The sequence below is a fragment of the Salvelinus alpinus genome, chromosome 35 (genome assembly GCF_045679555.1).
Source record: "Salvelinus alpinus chromosome 35, SLU_Salpinus.1, whole genome shotgun sequence".
Taxonomy (NCBI): Eukaryota; Metazoa; Chordata; class Actinopteri; order Salmoniformes; family Salmonidae; genus Salvelinus; species Salvelinus alpinus.
In genome coordinates, this window is record NC_092120.1 from 20,046,097 (window position 1) to 20,060,843 (window position 14,747).

General features: G+C 43.4%; 1 protein-coding gene across 3 annotated transcripts in view; it reads left to right on the forward strand.

The window, feature by feature from the left end:
* The first annotated feature begins 217 nt into the window (after positions 1-217).
* LOC139564275 (zinc finger protein 236-like) overlaps positions 218-14,747 on the forward strand; it is an 84,562-nt gene continuing 70,032 nt past the window's right edge. For all 3 annotated transcript variants that reach the window (XM_071383657.1, XM_071383658.1, XM_071383659.1), the window contains exons 1-5: positions 218-365; positions 3,706-3,839; positions 4,854-5,018; positions 5,743-5,921; positions 6,167-6,297. In XM_071383657.1, coding sequence (XP_071239758.1) covers positions 314-365; positions 3,706-3,839; positions 4,854-5,018; positions 5,743-5,921; positions 6,167-6,297 — 661 coding nt within the window. In that variant the 5' untranslated portion in view covers positions 218-313. The remainder of the gene's footprint in view (positions 366-3,705; positions 3,840-4,853; positions 5,019-5,742; positions 5,922-6,166; positions 6,298-14,747) is intronic.

The window sequence follows — 14,747 nt, forward strand, 5'->3', positions numbered from 1 at the left end:
AGGAAACCGAGCAGCACGTTCTCTCATAACAAACAAAAGTCATCAAGCATATTAACAATTATAAAACTGTAGACTTTATTCCCTATTCTTATTAAGAATTTGATGACACTCCTGCTCCTCCTTGAGACAATGCATCCATATACGCTAGATGTCTCCCTCCTCCATGCATCGGAGCCTCGCAACAAGTAGACTAGCTAGACGTGCACTACTACCGCACTGAAGAGTTCATGTGTTCGAGAAGTGCTCGTCGTGAGGCAGTCGCCATTTTGAAACCCAAATCGTTCACAGTACACCCGCCCTGAAACCTGGAACTATGCCGCGGGGCCGGCCTCGCAAACTGAGGGATAAAACCAACGACGGAACAGGTAATCAGTCCCAAAATATCACGAATAAAAAAAGGCAGCAACCATGCTGTTTACACAAGTTCGTAATGAATGGACAAGCTGCTGCGTAGCTGAGATAAACTCACTTGAATATAGTGTATATAGTCCCCGGATATAGTATTCCGGGTGTCCATTGCTTTGTACTGTAAAGTAGTGATTGAGGCGGAATGATATTAATAACATTTCGGTGGCTCTACTTATCCAGATTCAGTCTAATTTACACTTCAGTGAGGCAGTAGTTCCCGTAGAGTCCTGTCAAATATAGAGAATTTGGCTAAGTAACGTTAGTTCGATGTTTTTCTGACTCGTGTGTTAGCATGTTGGTGCTAGGCAGTTGGCTAACAGGCTAGCCTTTGTTTTTAATTTGTGTGCGAGAAGACCGCTAGCTAGATGTCACTCCAAACCATCAAGAAAGTGGAGCGTTCACCATCCAGTCTCGGTTCGCTGCAGCTCGATAGCCACATCAGCGAGTTATAACTACTACTGTTAACTACCTAACTCTAGTTAACTAACATTAGTTTAGCTAGTTAGCATCCAACTCAAGTCGAGTGATCAGAAGAGAATGGGTTTTATGCATGTGGCTAAGTTAAAGTTTGTTGACATCCTATAGCTAACTAAGTTAACGCGTTGCCAGCGAGATACATCTGTAATACAAAAAAAAAACGAAGAATATTCCTATGCCAGAATTAAGTCAATTGGTAGTTAGCTAGCTAGTGTCGTAAGAGTAGTAACCTTAGTTAGAGCTAGCTATAGTATCAGATCATTTTTCCATGTTTAGTTTTATGACAGCCTACTAACTCGTCCAAGGAACTAGCTAGCGTAAAGTATGTTCTACCAGCTAGGCCATCGGGTGTGTAATCATCACTCCTAGAAATGTAGCGTTTCTATTGGTCAGATTCAGTTAGGTCCATCCCTATTTGCTGATCTTGTCCAATAGAAACGCTAGTTTTCGTTCAAATGTTTTGAGTGATGATTACACCCCAGGAATATTCAGTGGGTTTGTTCAGTGCAGTGGTCACCAACCTTTTCTGAGTCAAAATGCAAGGCGAGATCTACCACTCAGATTTGTTTTGAACATGACTTAAAAAAGCAAGCCTATGCAACATTAGCCTATTAAAAACAGTACTGTAGCAATGAGGTTTGTGCCCTAGCTGATAGGCCCAATACATTATCACCGCATTGCTTGAATTGCCCTGCCAATGCATTGTTGTTTGGACCATTAAAAATATATATATATAAAAAATTTGAGGTAAGCTATAGGATCACACCGGTAAGGGTCAGTTGTTGTATTACTTCTGAGGTACAGCTGAGTGAGCATACATTTAAATAATTTGCTTTTTTATTGTACTGGGCTGATGGTGCCTGCCTCTGGTCAGTCTCAGTGGAGAGAGGGCAGAAGACTGAGGGTCTGCCTCTCAATGTCCCTCCACTCCCTTTCCACCTCTGACACTGACTTAAAAGTGACATTCTTCCAGTTGATGGTGAAACTCGAGTTGCACCACATTATGTCTGCTTCATGCACAAATTCATGTTACTCCTATGAACAGAGAAAGTGAAATATTCCTTGATATAGAAAAATAATTAAAGACCCAAGCTGCTAATAATAATGCAAGCCTATTGATACAATTTCCTACTCATTACAACTCAGTGCTGGTTGGAAAAATGGAAGAACCTACATTTTATGGCGTATAAAAGTGTTGAATAAAAGTTTTTGGCAGTGCGGAGTAAAAACAAGGACTCACTCATAAAAACGGCAGCTCTTTGATGTATTCGTTGATAGTCTAGTAATGGCTTTAAAAGTTTTTGAAATCTCACAGTATTGAGTTTTCTGTAGCTTACTTTTATGCCTGCTATGTTACTGCAGACACTGTAATCTTAGCCATCTGATTGGTCAGCGTTGGGCCTAAAGTGCACTTGATTTGCTCTCCGGGCATGCCAGGAAGGCAGAGTTTGTACCTTCAGTCACATGAAATGGTTCAAAATCAATATCGACAAAACAAAATATGTTAGACAAGGTGGGATATTTCTTTGGTCAATTGCGGTGGGAACCCTTTTATGCGCAAACATGTCACAGTAAACTTGGGAGTCACGTGATGTTGTAGCCTACTACCACCATGACATATGACCCGCCCATATGACCATTACACGCAACATGTGCAATGGCTGTGGATATAATTACAGCGACCTATTTCAAAAACAACTTGTGTACCTCTTAATTTTCTATCAATGAGCTGGGCACATGTAGTAGTTACAGAAAATATACAGGCCTGTACATATATACAAAATGACCAAGTGAAGTACAATTATGAGAGTGAAACAGTTGTCATAAAAAGTAGGCCCAATCCAGAAAGAACTCCTAGTCCCCCTGATATTCAAATTCGGCCCCTGACATTTCATGTGGCCCCTGGTGTTCACAAATTTCATAGACTTAAAGAACAAATCATTTTGAGCATTGTGCATACTATTGAAACTGAACTCCCTATTTGCTCCCTAGCCCATGCCCCTGGCTTTAATCCTTCAATGTTTGCAGATCTGTAAGGTCAGCTGTATCATTTATGGTGGTTAGCATCACCACTGCACTGCGTAGGCTACCTATCCAGACCCTTCAGATTTGCAAACATTGAAAGATTAGGCTAGTACCAAGAGGAAGGGGTTGGTAGTGATTTGGGACAGGCTCGTATCTGTTTCCCCCATGTTGGCCTGCCCATTACCTGATTTGGCTACCAGATAAAGGCTAGCATAATAGGCCAAAACATATTGGTGGATGCTCTGTGTCTGTGTCTTAACCCTCTTTTTAGTTTAAGTATGAAAATTACAATAAAATGTGATTTATTAGGGCTATTCCATTGCCTGGCTGGTTTTTATTTGGATTAGTTTAGTTCTAAATATCTCCTTTCCACACATCAATCAGACTGACAGATGCATACAAACCCAGGGTTTTCCCCAAATAATGTAAGAGGCGCTGTGCCACTTTGTGGACTGGCTGCACCACTATTTAAATATATATTTTAAAACTGTTATCATATAAGACCATTATTTTCTCTAGATTACATGACATGGCAGTTGCAGGTGTTCAAATCCTGCCCCCCCCCCGGTCCTCCCGTTGCCAGACTTAGCAGCACCACCCTGTTAAAAAAATCCCGGGGAGAACCCTGCAAACCCTAAACCTAATATTTTACTGTCTTGAATCTGCTGGGAAATATGCTGGTGGACCAAAGCATTAGGGAAATTGCAGATACCGTTTAAGTAACCTAATTATGAGCACCATGGTAATATGATGGTAATATAATGTCTTTGTCTCCCTCTTTCTTTCTGTCAACAGAGGGTATATCTGGAGCCAAGCAGGACTACAGCCATGGGGATTCCAAGGACAACAAGTGCACTGTCTGCTCTCAGAGCTTCACTACTGAGAGCCAGCTACAGAGGCACCAGCGTGACCATGAGGCCAACGACAAGGCAAGCACAGTGCAAAGGGCCAGACGAGGCCGTTTGACACGACATAGGCTGGACAGACCTAGCCTGGGTGCCAGTCTCTTGCTGCTCTTTTGCCAACGCCTTAAGGAATTGTCATGCCAATGTTTAGCTTGACAATGACAGTGGAGTAAGCAAAAGCATAAACCCATCTGGGACCGGGCTAGTACAGACCTACCTTAATGATCTCATTTGATATGGATAGACATGTACTTCATTCACATGATTGATTTTGTGTATGTATGAATGGTTTTCCGGATGTGAAAACACTAGATATGTGTTACATCTATTGTTGTTGAAGGTGAAGAACCCCCAAAAAGTACCAGCATGTAGGCCTAGTCCTTTTACTGATGTTTCTGCCCGACACACAGATGAGTTGTTCTCAGACGACAGTTGTAGCTTGTCAACAGAGATACAGTACGAGTAGATTTAAGTTTGTGTTTACTATTCATTATTCAGCTGTCAAGAGTGGGAGAGCCTCTTTGCAGGCCAGTGAGCAAACAGTCAGACAGACAGAGGGAACATCCTCTTTAGACAAATAGCCCAGTGTATAAGGGAAATGTAGTGCCACTCGAGAGCAAATGCAACTGACAAGAGTTATTTAAGAAATAAATGTATTAGAAAATATACCCAGGAAATAAGACCTTCAGCCAAGCAGACCAACTGACATTTGCCTGAAAATTATAACAGGAGAGAAAATATACTGTCTGGACTGTTTGTTATTGTAGGACTCAGTTACTCAGTCACATTTTTTAAAACGTTTAAGTCATTTAGCAGACGGTCCTATCCAGAGTGACATACGGGATCAATAAGGGTTAAGTGCCTTGCAAAGGCACATTGCCAGATGTTTCACTTGCTCTGCTTGGTGATTCAAATCAGCGACCTTTCGGTTACTGGCCCAACACTCTTAACCACTAGGCTACCTGCAGCTCACACAGTCACTCACTTGCGTACACTCGCTCACTTACTCACTGTCTTTTCTCTCTTTTTCCCTTCCAGCCTCACCGGTGCGACCAGTGTGCCCAGACGTTTAACGTGGAGTTCAACCTCACGCTCCACAAGTCCACACACGCCACCTCCAACCCCACCTGCCCGGTGTGCCACAAGAAGTTCTCCCGCGTGGCCAGTCTGAAGTCCCATATCATGCTGCATGAGAAGGAGGAGGTCAGTCAATCAGTGATATGGGGCGGCAGGTAGCCTAGTGGTTAGAGCGTTGGGCCAGTAACCGAGAGGTTGCTGGATTGAATCCCCGAGCTGACAAGGTAAAAATCTGTCGTTCTGCCCCTGAACAAGGCAGTTAACCCACTGTTTCCCCCGGTAGGCCGTCATTGTAAATAAGAATTTGTTCTTAACGGACTTGCCTCGTTAAATAAAAAAATATGATTGAACTCATTCAAACATGTAATTTAAAAAATGTGATTGTCTTCTATCTGCTGGGAAATATGGTTTATCGAAGGTTAAAATGTAATTTGTAGCTGGTGGCTAATACTTTTAATTATCTTGTTAATTCAATTAATCAATAAATATCTTTGGACTTTTTCACATCAGGTCACAACCATCCTCATAATGATAATATTGCAACTGAAAATGAGTCCTTCCCTGTTTGTATGTTTTTTTCCATTTCATGCCGAATGAACACGACCGAGCTGGCTGGGCTTTTTAAACGTCTTGCACGACCGAACACGACCGAAGACTCAGATCTGGAGTTGTTTACTTCAGAAAGCGAATTATAATAATTTATATAGGTGACAGCTTTCTAAAGCACATGCATGAGTCGATCATGCGTGTCTTCTGAATTGGGGTCCTTCTCCGTCCTCCTCCTCTTGTCTGTGACCTCATCTTCTCGTCTCTTTCTCCGCCTCTGTTCTTTCCCCCTCTCCTCCTCTAGAATCTGATCTGTACAGAGTGTGGCGACGAGTTCATTCTCCACAGTCAGCTCATGCTGCATCTGGAGGAGCATCGCAAAGAGCTGTCTGGGGCCAAGGTGTACACCTGCAAGACCTGCAGCAAGGAGTTCAAGATGGCGGGCCAGCTCAAGGAGCACACCAAGACCCACATCAAGATGAGGTTAGAGAGCGAGGGGACAGTAGCACAGAGGGTCTCAGGTTTATTGATACTGTTGTCCAAAGTGCTTGTTTAGCAACACATTACTAAGTGTACTGAGTGCTCTTATCTCCCTGTGTCTTTCTGTTTCCTATTTTTCGTTTGGAGGACCAGCAGTTAAATTGTGTTTCAAAAGAACAACCTGACCCAAAGACTGTGTCCACATTGCGTTGATTTCTGTTTCTCGGGCACTTGTTTTTTTCCGTCAGGCCACTCAGCTCAAATTCCAGAAACTACAAGAAGAATATTGATCGCAGTGGATTTACCAACAGCTGTCAGCACTGTGGCAAGACGTTTAAAAAGCCCAGCCAGCTCGTTCGACACACACGAATACACACAGGTAAGCAAAAGACAGCTGGGTCATGTTCATTATGGCACGCATCAGAAAACATTGAAAAACATTTTGCAACTGAAAATGAGTCCTTCCCTGTTTGTATGTTTTCTTCCATTTCATGCCGAATGAACACGACCGAAGACTCAGATTTGGAGTTGTTTACTTCAGAAAGCGATTTTAATTGGAGAGCATGAGATGAAATAATGGCCTCTTCAGCCCTAGAGGCCCAGTCAGTGTGCTGTATCACTGTTGGACACCAGGGGTCTCTACCATGATTGGGAATAATCCTTGTCTCTCATCAACAAGGACTCCTTTTTCACTGTTGCACCTACTAAGGATTCTGTCACAGGAGGCTGCTGAAGGGAGGACGGCTCATAATAATGGCCGGAACGGAGTGAATGGAATGGCATCGAACACCTGGAGACCCTGTGTTTGATGTATTTTATAGCATTCCGCTCCAGTTGTTATTACGAGCCCGTTCTCCCCAACTAAGGTGCCACCAACCTAGTTAATACACAGGAGGCAAAGGCCACATTTGCCCTGAGAAATACAACAGGGCCATACAGTTTTCCCATACATGTTTCTACATTTTCCCCTTGTAAAATGTGTTGAAGTAGATATGGCATATATAGCCTTAAAAAAAAATCTCCCAAAACATCCACTAAAATATAATAGTCATACGCTATGTGCACAGGGGCATTGTCATGCTGAAACAGTAAATGGCCTTCCCCAAACTGTTGCCACGAAGTTGGAAGTACAGAATCATCTAGACTGTCATTGTATGCTGTAACGTTGAGATTCCCCTTCACTGGTACTAACGGGCTTAGCCTGAACCATGAAAAACAGCCCCAGACCATTATTCCTCCTCCACCAAACTTTACAGTTGGCACTATGCATTGGGGCAGGCAGCGTTCTCCTAGCATCCGCCAAACCCAGATTTGTCTGTCGGACTGCCAGATGATGAAGCGTGATTCATCACTCCAGAGAACGTGTTTCCACTGCTCCAGAGTCCAATGGTGGCGAGTTTTACACCACTCCAGCCGATGCTTGGCATTGCGCATGGTGATCTCAGGCTTGTGTGCGGCTGCTCGACCATAGAAACCCATTTCATGAAGCTCCCGACGGACAGTTCTTGTGCTGACGTTGCTTCCAGAGGCAGTTTGGAACCCGGTAGTAAGTGTTGCAACCGAGGAAAGATGATGAGTTTCCACTTCACAATAACAGCATTTCCAGTTGACCGGGGCAGCTCGGTCAAAAAATGTTGACAAACTGACTTGTTGGAAAGGTGGCATCCTATGACAGTGATACGTTGAAAGTCACTGAGCTCTTCAGTAAGGCCATGCTGATACCAATGTTTGTCCCAGAAAATCTTAAGTGATATTACATACAGCCGGGAAGAACTATTGGATATAAGAGTGACATCATCTTACCAACATTACAACCAGGAATACGACTTTCCCGAAGCGGATCCTTAGTTCAGACAACCACCCAGGACAGTGGATCTAATCCCAGAAGCCATCCCAAAACAAGGTCGCCGCTGAAGAGGCAGACGTAGGGGCCTCCTGGACAGGCTCCGTGCACACCGCCCACCGCTTCCGAGTATACTACTCGCCAATGTCCATTCTCTTGACAACAAGTCAGACGAAATTTAAGCAAGGGTTGTCTTCCAGACAGACATCAGAGATTGTAACATTCTCTGTTTCACGGAAACATGGCTTTCTCAGGATACGTTGTCGGAGTCGGATCAGCCACCGGACTTCTTCATGCGTAGGGCAGACAGCGATAAACACCTCTTTGGGAAGAAGATGGGCGGGGGTGTATGCCTCATGATTAACAACTCATGGTGTAATCGTAACAACATACAGGAACTCAAGTCCTTCTGCTCACCTAACCTAGAATTCCTTACAGTCAAATGCCGGCCATATTATCTCCCAAGAGAATTCTCGTCAGTTATCGTCACAGCTGTGTATATACCCCCTCAAGCAGACACTACGACAGCTCTCAAGGAACTTCACTGGACTCTATGTACACTGGAAACCATATATCCTGAGGCTGCATTTATTGTAGCTGGGGATTTTAACAAAGCAAATTTGAGAACAAGGCTACCTAAATTCTATTCAGCATATTGATTGCAGCACTCGCATGGCAGAAACTCAAACAGCTTGTACCTGTGACTATAAACATTCAACGCTGGTCTGACCAATCGGAATCCACGCTTCAAGATTGCTTTGATCACGCGGACAGGGAAATGTTCCGGGCAGCCTCAGAGAATATCATCGATCTATACGCTGACTCGATGAGTGAGTTTATAAGGAAGTGCATTGGAGATGTTGTACCCCCTGTGACTATTAAAACCTACCCTAAACAGAAATCGTGGATGGATGGCGGCATTCGCGCAAAACTGAAATCACAAACCACCGCATTTAACCATGGAAAGAGGACTGGGAATATGGCCGAATATATAAACAGTGTAGTTATTCCCTCCGCAAGGCAATCAAACAAGCGAAATGTCAGTATAGGGACAACGTGGAGTAGCAGTTCAACGGCTCAGACACGAGATGTATGTGGCAGGTTCTACAGGAAATCACGGACTACAAAAAGAAAACCAGCCACATTACGGACACCAGCGTCTCGCTTCCAGACAAACTAAACACCTTCTTTGCCCGCTTTCAGGATAATACAGCGCCACCGTCACGGCCCACTAACAAGGACCGCACCCCCCTCTCCTTCTCTGTGGCCGACGTAAGACATTTTAAACGTGTTAAACCTCACAGAGCTGTTGGCCCAGACGGCATCCCTAGTCGTGTCCTCAGAGCATGCACAGACCAGCTGGCTGGTGTGTTTACGGACATATTCAATCGCTTCCAATCCCAGTCTGCTGTCCCACATGCTTCAAGATGGCCACCATTGTTCCTGTACCCAAGAAGGCAAAGGTAACTGAACTGAATGACTACTGCCCCGTATCACTGACTTCTGTCATCATGAAGTGCTTTGAGAGACTAGTCAAGGATCATATCACCTCCACCTTACCTGCCACCCTAGACCCACATCAGTTTGCATACCGCCCCAACAGGTCCACATATTGATGCAATCGCCTGCACACTGCCCTATCCCATCTGGGAAAGAGGAATACCTATGTAAGAATGCTGTTCATTGACTAATGCTCAGCATTCAACACCATAGTACCCTTCAAGCTCATCATTAAGCTGGAGGCCATGGGTCTCAACCCCGCCCTGTGCAATTGGGTCCTGGACATTCTGACGGGCCGCTCCCAGGTGGTGAAGGTAGGAAACAACATCTCCACTTCGCTGACCCTCAACACTGGGGCCCCACCCCACAAGGGTGCGTGCTCAGCCCCCTCCTGCACTCCCTGTTCACCCATGACTGCGTGGCCATGCATGCCTCGAACTCAATCATCAAGTTTGCAGATGACACAACAGTAGTAGGCTTGATTACCAACAACGACAAGACAGCCTGCAGGGAGGAGGTGAGGGCACTCAGAGTGTGGTGTCAGGAAAACAACCTTTCACTCAACATCAACAAAACAAAGGAGATGATTGTGGACTTCAGGAAACAGCAGAGGGAGCACCCCCTATTCACATCGAAGGGACAGTAGTGGAGAAGGTGGAAAGTTTTAAGTTCCTCGGCTTACACATCACAAACAAACTGAAATGGTCCACCCACACAGTCAGTGTGGCGAAGAAGGCGCTATAGCGCCTCTTAAACCTCAGGAGGCTGAAGAAATTTGGCTTGTCATCTAAACCCTAACAAAGTTTTACAGATGCACAATCGATCATCCTGTCGGGCTGTATCACTGCCTGGTACGGCAACTGCACCGCCCTCAACCGCAAGGCTCTCCAGAGGGTGGTGCGGTCTGCACAACGCATCACCGGGGGCAAAATACCTGCCCTCCAAGACACTAACTCAGAGCCGCTGCTGCCTAGTCACTTTAAACAATGCCACTTTAATAATGTTAACATATCTTACATTACTCATCTCATATGTATAGACTGTACCTTATACCGTCTGTTGCACCATGCCTATGCCCCTCATCCATATATTTATATGTACATATCCTTATTCCTCCCTTTAGATATGTGTGTATTAGGTAGTTGTTGGGGAATTGTTAGATTTGATTTGAAATAAACGTAAAATTTTCAAAAGTTGCCATTCCTCCTAATACACCTACTGATTTCCTTTCAGACATATCACCTTAAGCCCAGACTCCTCTGAGTTCATTCAGAGTTTCAGCTATCCTTCCTCACAGAGCCCCTCCGTGCCACCTCATCTTAATGTTAATTTGTGGGCTGGATGGATGACTAATGCTGTGCTGGAGATGGTTGGTCTGTGCTCTGAATCTCAAACAGCACATTAAGGGGATGTGCTGAGGGGAGCTATGGTGTTTCAAGCTCAGCCTGCAGGCTCCAGTTAGCTAACTGAAACTAAAGCCGGTATCCTTTGCATCATGCCTTGCAGGCCGCTCTTACCAGGTGACGTGGAGAGGATCTGTGGCTGCACCACGTACTCTCATTACTGGTGTCCCCCAGGGCTCGGTTCTAGGCCCTCTCCTCTTCTCTCTGTACACCAAGTCACTCGGCTCCGTCATATCCTCACATGGTCTCTCCTATCATTGCTTTGCGAATGACACTCAACTACTTTTCTCCTTAATAACCACTTCTGACACCCAGTTGGCGACACACATCTCTGCGTGCCTGGCAGATATCTCAACTTGGATGTCGGTCCACCACCTCAAGCTCAACTTAGACAAGACGAAACTGCTCTTCACACAGGAAGCGGCGCAGGTCTATCCAGAACGCTACAGCCCGCCTAGTTTTCAACCGTCCAAAGTTCTCTCATGTCACCCCGCTCCTCCGCACACTCCGCACACTGGCTTCCAGTCGAAGCTCGCATCCACTACTACCATGGTGCTTACCTACGGAACAGCAAGAGGAACTGCCCCCACCTCCAGGCTATGCTCAAGCCCTACACTAGAGGTCGACCGATTAATCGGAATGGCCGATTTAATTAGGGCCGTTTTCAAGTTTTCACAACAATCGGAAATCGGTATTTTTGGACGCCGATTTTGCAGAATTTTTAAAGATATTTTTTAACACCTTTATTTAACTAGGCAAGTCAGTTAACTTCTCACGAGTCACCAACCCTGATCCGGTAGCCCCCCCCCCCCCCCCCACTGAGTAGCATAGCTAGCATAGCGTCACAAGTAACTTGTAGCATCTAAATATCATTAAATCACAAGTCCAAGACACCAGATGAAAGATACAGGTCTTGTGAATAAAGCCACCATTTCAGATTTTTTAAATGTTTTACAGGGAAGACACAATATGTAAATCTATTAGCTAACCACGTTAGCAAAGGACACGATTTTTGTACTCCCAATAGTTTTTTCCTGCGTCAGTAGCTATCACTAATTCGACTAAATAAAAATATATATAGCCACTAACCAAGAAACAACTTCATAAGATGACAGTCTGATAACATATTTATGGTATAGCATAGTTTTTTTTTTGAAAAATGTGCATTTTTCAGGTATAAATCACAGTTCTACATTGCAGCTGCAATCTGAAATAGTGCTGACCCAGCCAGAACAATTACAGAGACCAACGTCATATAACGAATTACTCATCTTAAAACATTTCAGAAAAATACACAGCGTACAGATATTGAAAGCCCAACATCTGGTGAATCCAAACAATATTTCAGATTTATTAAATGTTTTATAACGAAAACAAAATGTAGCGCTAAATTAGCATAGCTATACCAGGCAGATTCGGCTAGGCGCCCACGGCCAGTTCACATGCACAACAGATATGATATAACATCGTAAATTGGGTCTTACTATGGCTGATCTTTCATCAGAATGTTGATCAAAGTGTCCTTTGTCAAGATGAGTCGTTGGTTCCGTTCAGAATTGTTCCTTTCCCACTCCATTTAGCACAGGTACTGGTCGAGTGGCACGGATCTCTCAAACGTAAATAAAATCAGACAACGGAACACCACAAAACTCCCGAAAAAATTCAAATAATCTGATTAAACTATATTGAAAAAACATACATTACGATGATATGGTCACATGTATCAAACAAAATTCGACACGGAGATAGTTTTCATCCATAACGCCAGCAAAACAGTACACAATCGCAGCTCCAACTCGTGCGAATCAGAAAACCGGAAGTTGTCGGTCACGCCAAAGAAATAGGTCTTATTTCACGTCAGTACCAGATAAACAAAGAATTTCTCCTCTGACGTCCTCTTGACACCCAGAGGAAGGCGAATGAAGTGTGTTTCTGGTCATAGGGGTCATGACCATATATAGGCAGAGCGTTGAAGCGAGCATAGACTTCTTGCATTCTACTTCTTGGTCAGGGAAAGTGCTGTCAAATGACTTGTGTATCACTCAGAGACAAAATTGAAACGGTTTTAGAAACTAGAGATTGTTTTCTTTCCAATGGTGTTATTTATATGCATATAGTAAGAGCAATAATTGAATAAGAGGCAGTTTAATCTGTAGAGCAAATTATGCTAATGGGAAAATAGCACCCCCTGTATTCTCAAGAAGTTAAGAACACATTCTTATTTTCAATGACGGCCTAGGAACGGTGGGTTAACTGCCTTGTTCAGGGGCAAAACGATAGATTTTTACCTTGTCAGCTCGGGGATTCAATCTTGCAACCTTACGGTTAACTAGTTCAACGCTCTAACCACCTGCCTCACGAGGAGCCCGCCTGTTACGCGAATGCAGTAAGAAACCAAGGAAAGTTGCTAGCTAGCATTAAACTTATCTTATAAAAAACAATCAATCAATCATAATCACTAGTTATAACTACACATGGTTGATGATATTACTAGTTTATCTAGCGTGTCCTGCGTTGCATATAATCGATGCGGTGCGCATTCGCGAAAAAGGACTGTCGTTGCTCCAACGTGTACCTAACCATAAACATCAATGCCTTTCTTAAAATCAATACACAGAAGTATATATTTTTAAACCTGCATATTTAGCTAAAAGAAATCCAGGTTAGCAGGCAATATTAACCAGGTGAAATTGTGTCACTTCTCTTGCGTTCATTGCACATAGAGTCAGGGTATATGCAACAGTTTGGGCCACCTGGCTCTTTGCAAACTAATTTGCCAGAATTTTACGTAATTATGACATAACATTGAAGGTTGTGCAATGTAACAGGAATATTTAGACTTATGGATGCCACCCGTTAGATGAAATACGGAACGGTTCCGTATTTCACTGAAAGAATAAACGTCTTGTTTTCGAGATGATAGTTTCCAGATTCGAACATATTAATGACCTAAGACTCGTATTTCTGTGTGTTATTATGTTATAATTAAGTCTATGATATGATAGAGCAGTCTGACTGAGCGATGGTAGGCACCAGCAGGCTCGTAAGTATTCATTCAAACAACACTTTCGTGCGTTTTGCCAGCAGCTCTTCACAATGCTTCAAGCATTGCGCTGTTTATGACTTCAAGCCTATCAACTCCCAAGGTATATGAAATACAAATCGTATAGAGAGAAATAGTCCTATAATTCCTATAATAACTACAACCTAAAACTTCTTACCTGGGAATATTGAAGACTCATGTTAAAAGGAACCACCAGCTTTCATATGTTCTCATGTTCTGAGCAAGGAACTTAAACGTTAGCTTTCTTACGTGGCACATATTGCACTTTTACTTTCTTCTCCAACACTTTTTTTTGCATTATTTAAACCAAATTGAACATGTTTCATTATTTGAGGGTAAATAGATTTTATTGATGTATTAAGTTAAAATAAGTGTTCATTCAGTATTGTTGTAATTGTCATTATAAAAAAAAAAAAAAAAATGGGTCCTGGACATTCTGCAAACATTGTCACATGAGGGCGACGCGTGCAAGTTGATGGCAGAACAAGAGGTAGTTCTAATAGAATGGCATCATAAAAAGCTTTTATTTACATGTTGCTTATGAGTGCATCTCACAGTACTTTTAGATTTTAAGGCTCGTATGAATGTCTTGCTTAACATAATGTTTGTCATCGCAAATCAACTGCATTATAAACTCAGCAAAAAAGAAACGTCCTCTCACTGTCAACTGCGTTTATTTTCAGCAAACTTAACACGTGTAAGTTTGCGGCTATGGAACCCTGACCTGTTCACCGGACGTGCTACCTGTCCCAGACCTGCTATTTTTAACTCTCTAGAGACAGCAGGAGCGGTAGAGATACTCTCAATGATCGGCTATGAAAAGCCAACTGACATTTACTCCTGAGGTTCTGACTTGTTGCACCCTCGACAACTACTGTGATTATTATTATTTGACCATGCTGGTCATTTATGAACATTTTAACATCTTGGCCACCCCTCATAGCCTGGTTCCTCTCTAGGTTTCTTCCTAGGTTTTGGCCTTTCTATTGATTTTTTCCTAGCCACCGTGCTTCTACACC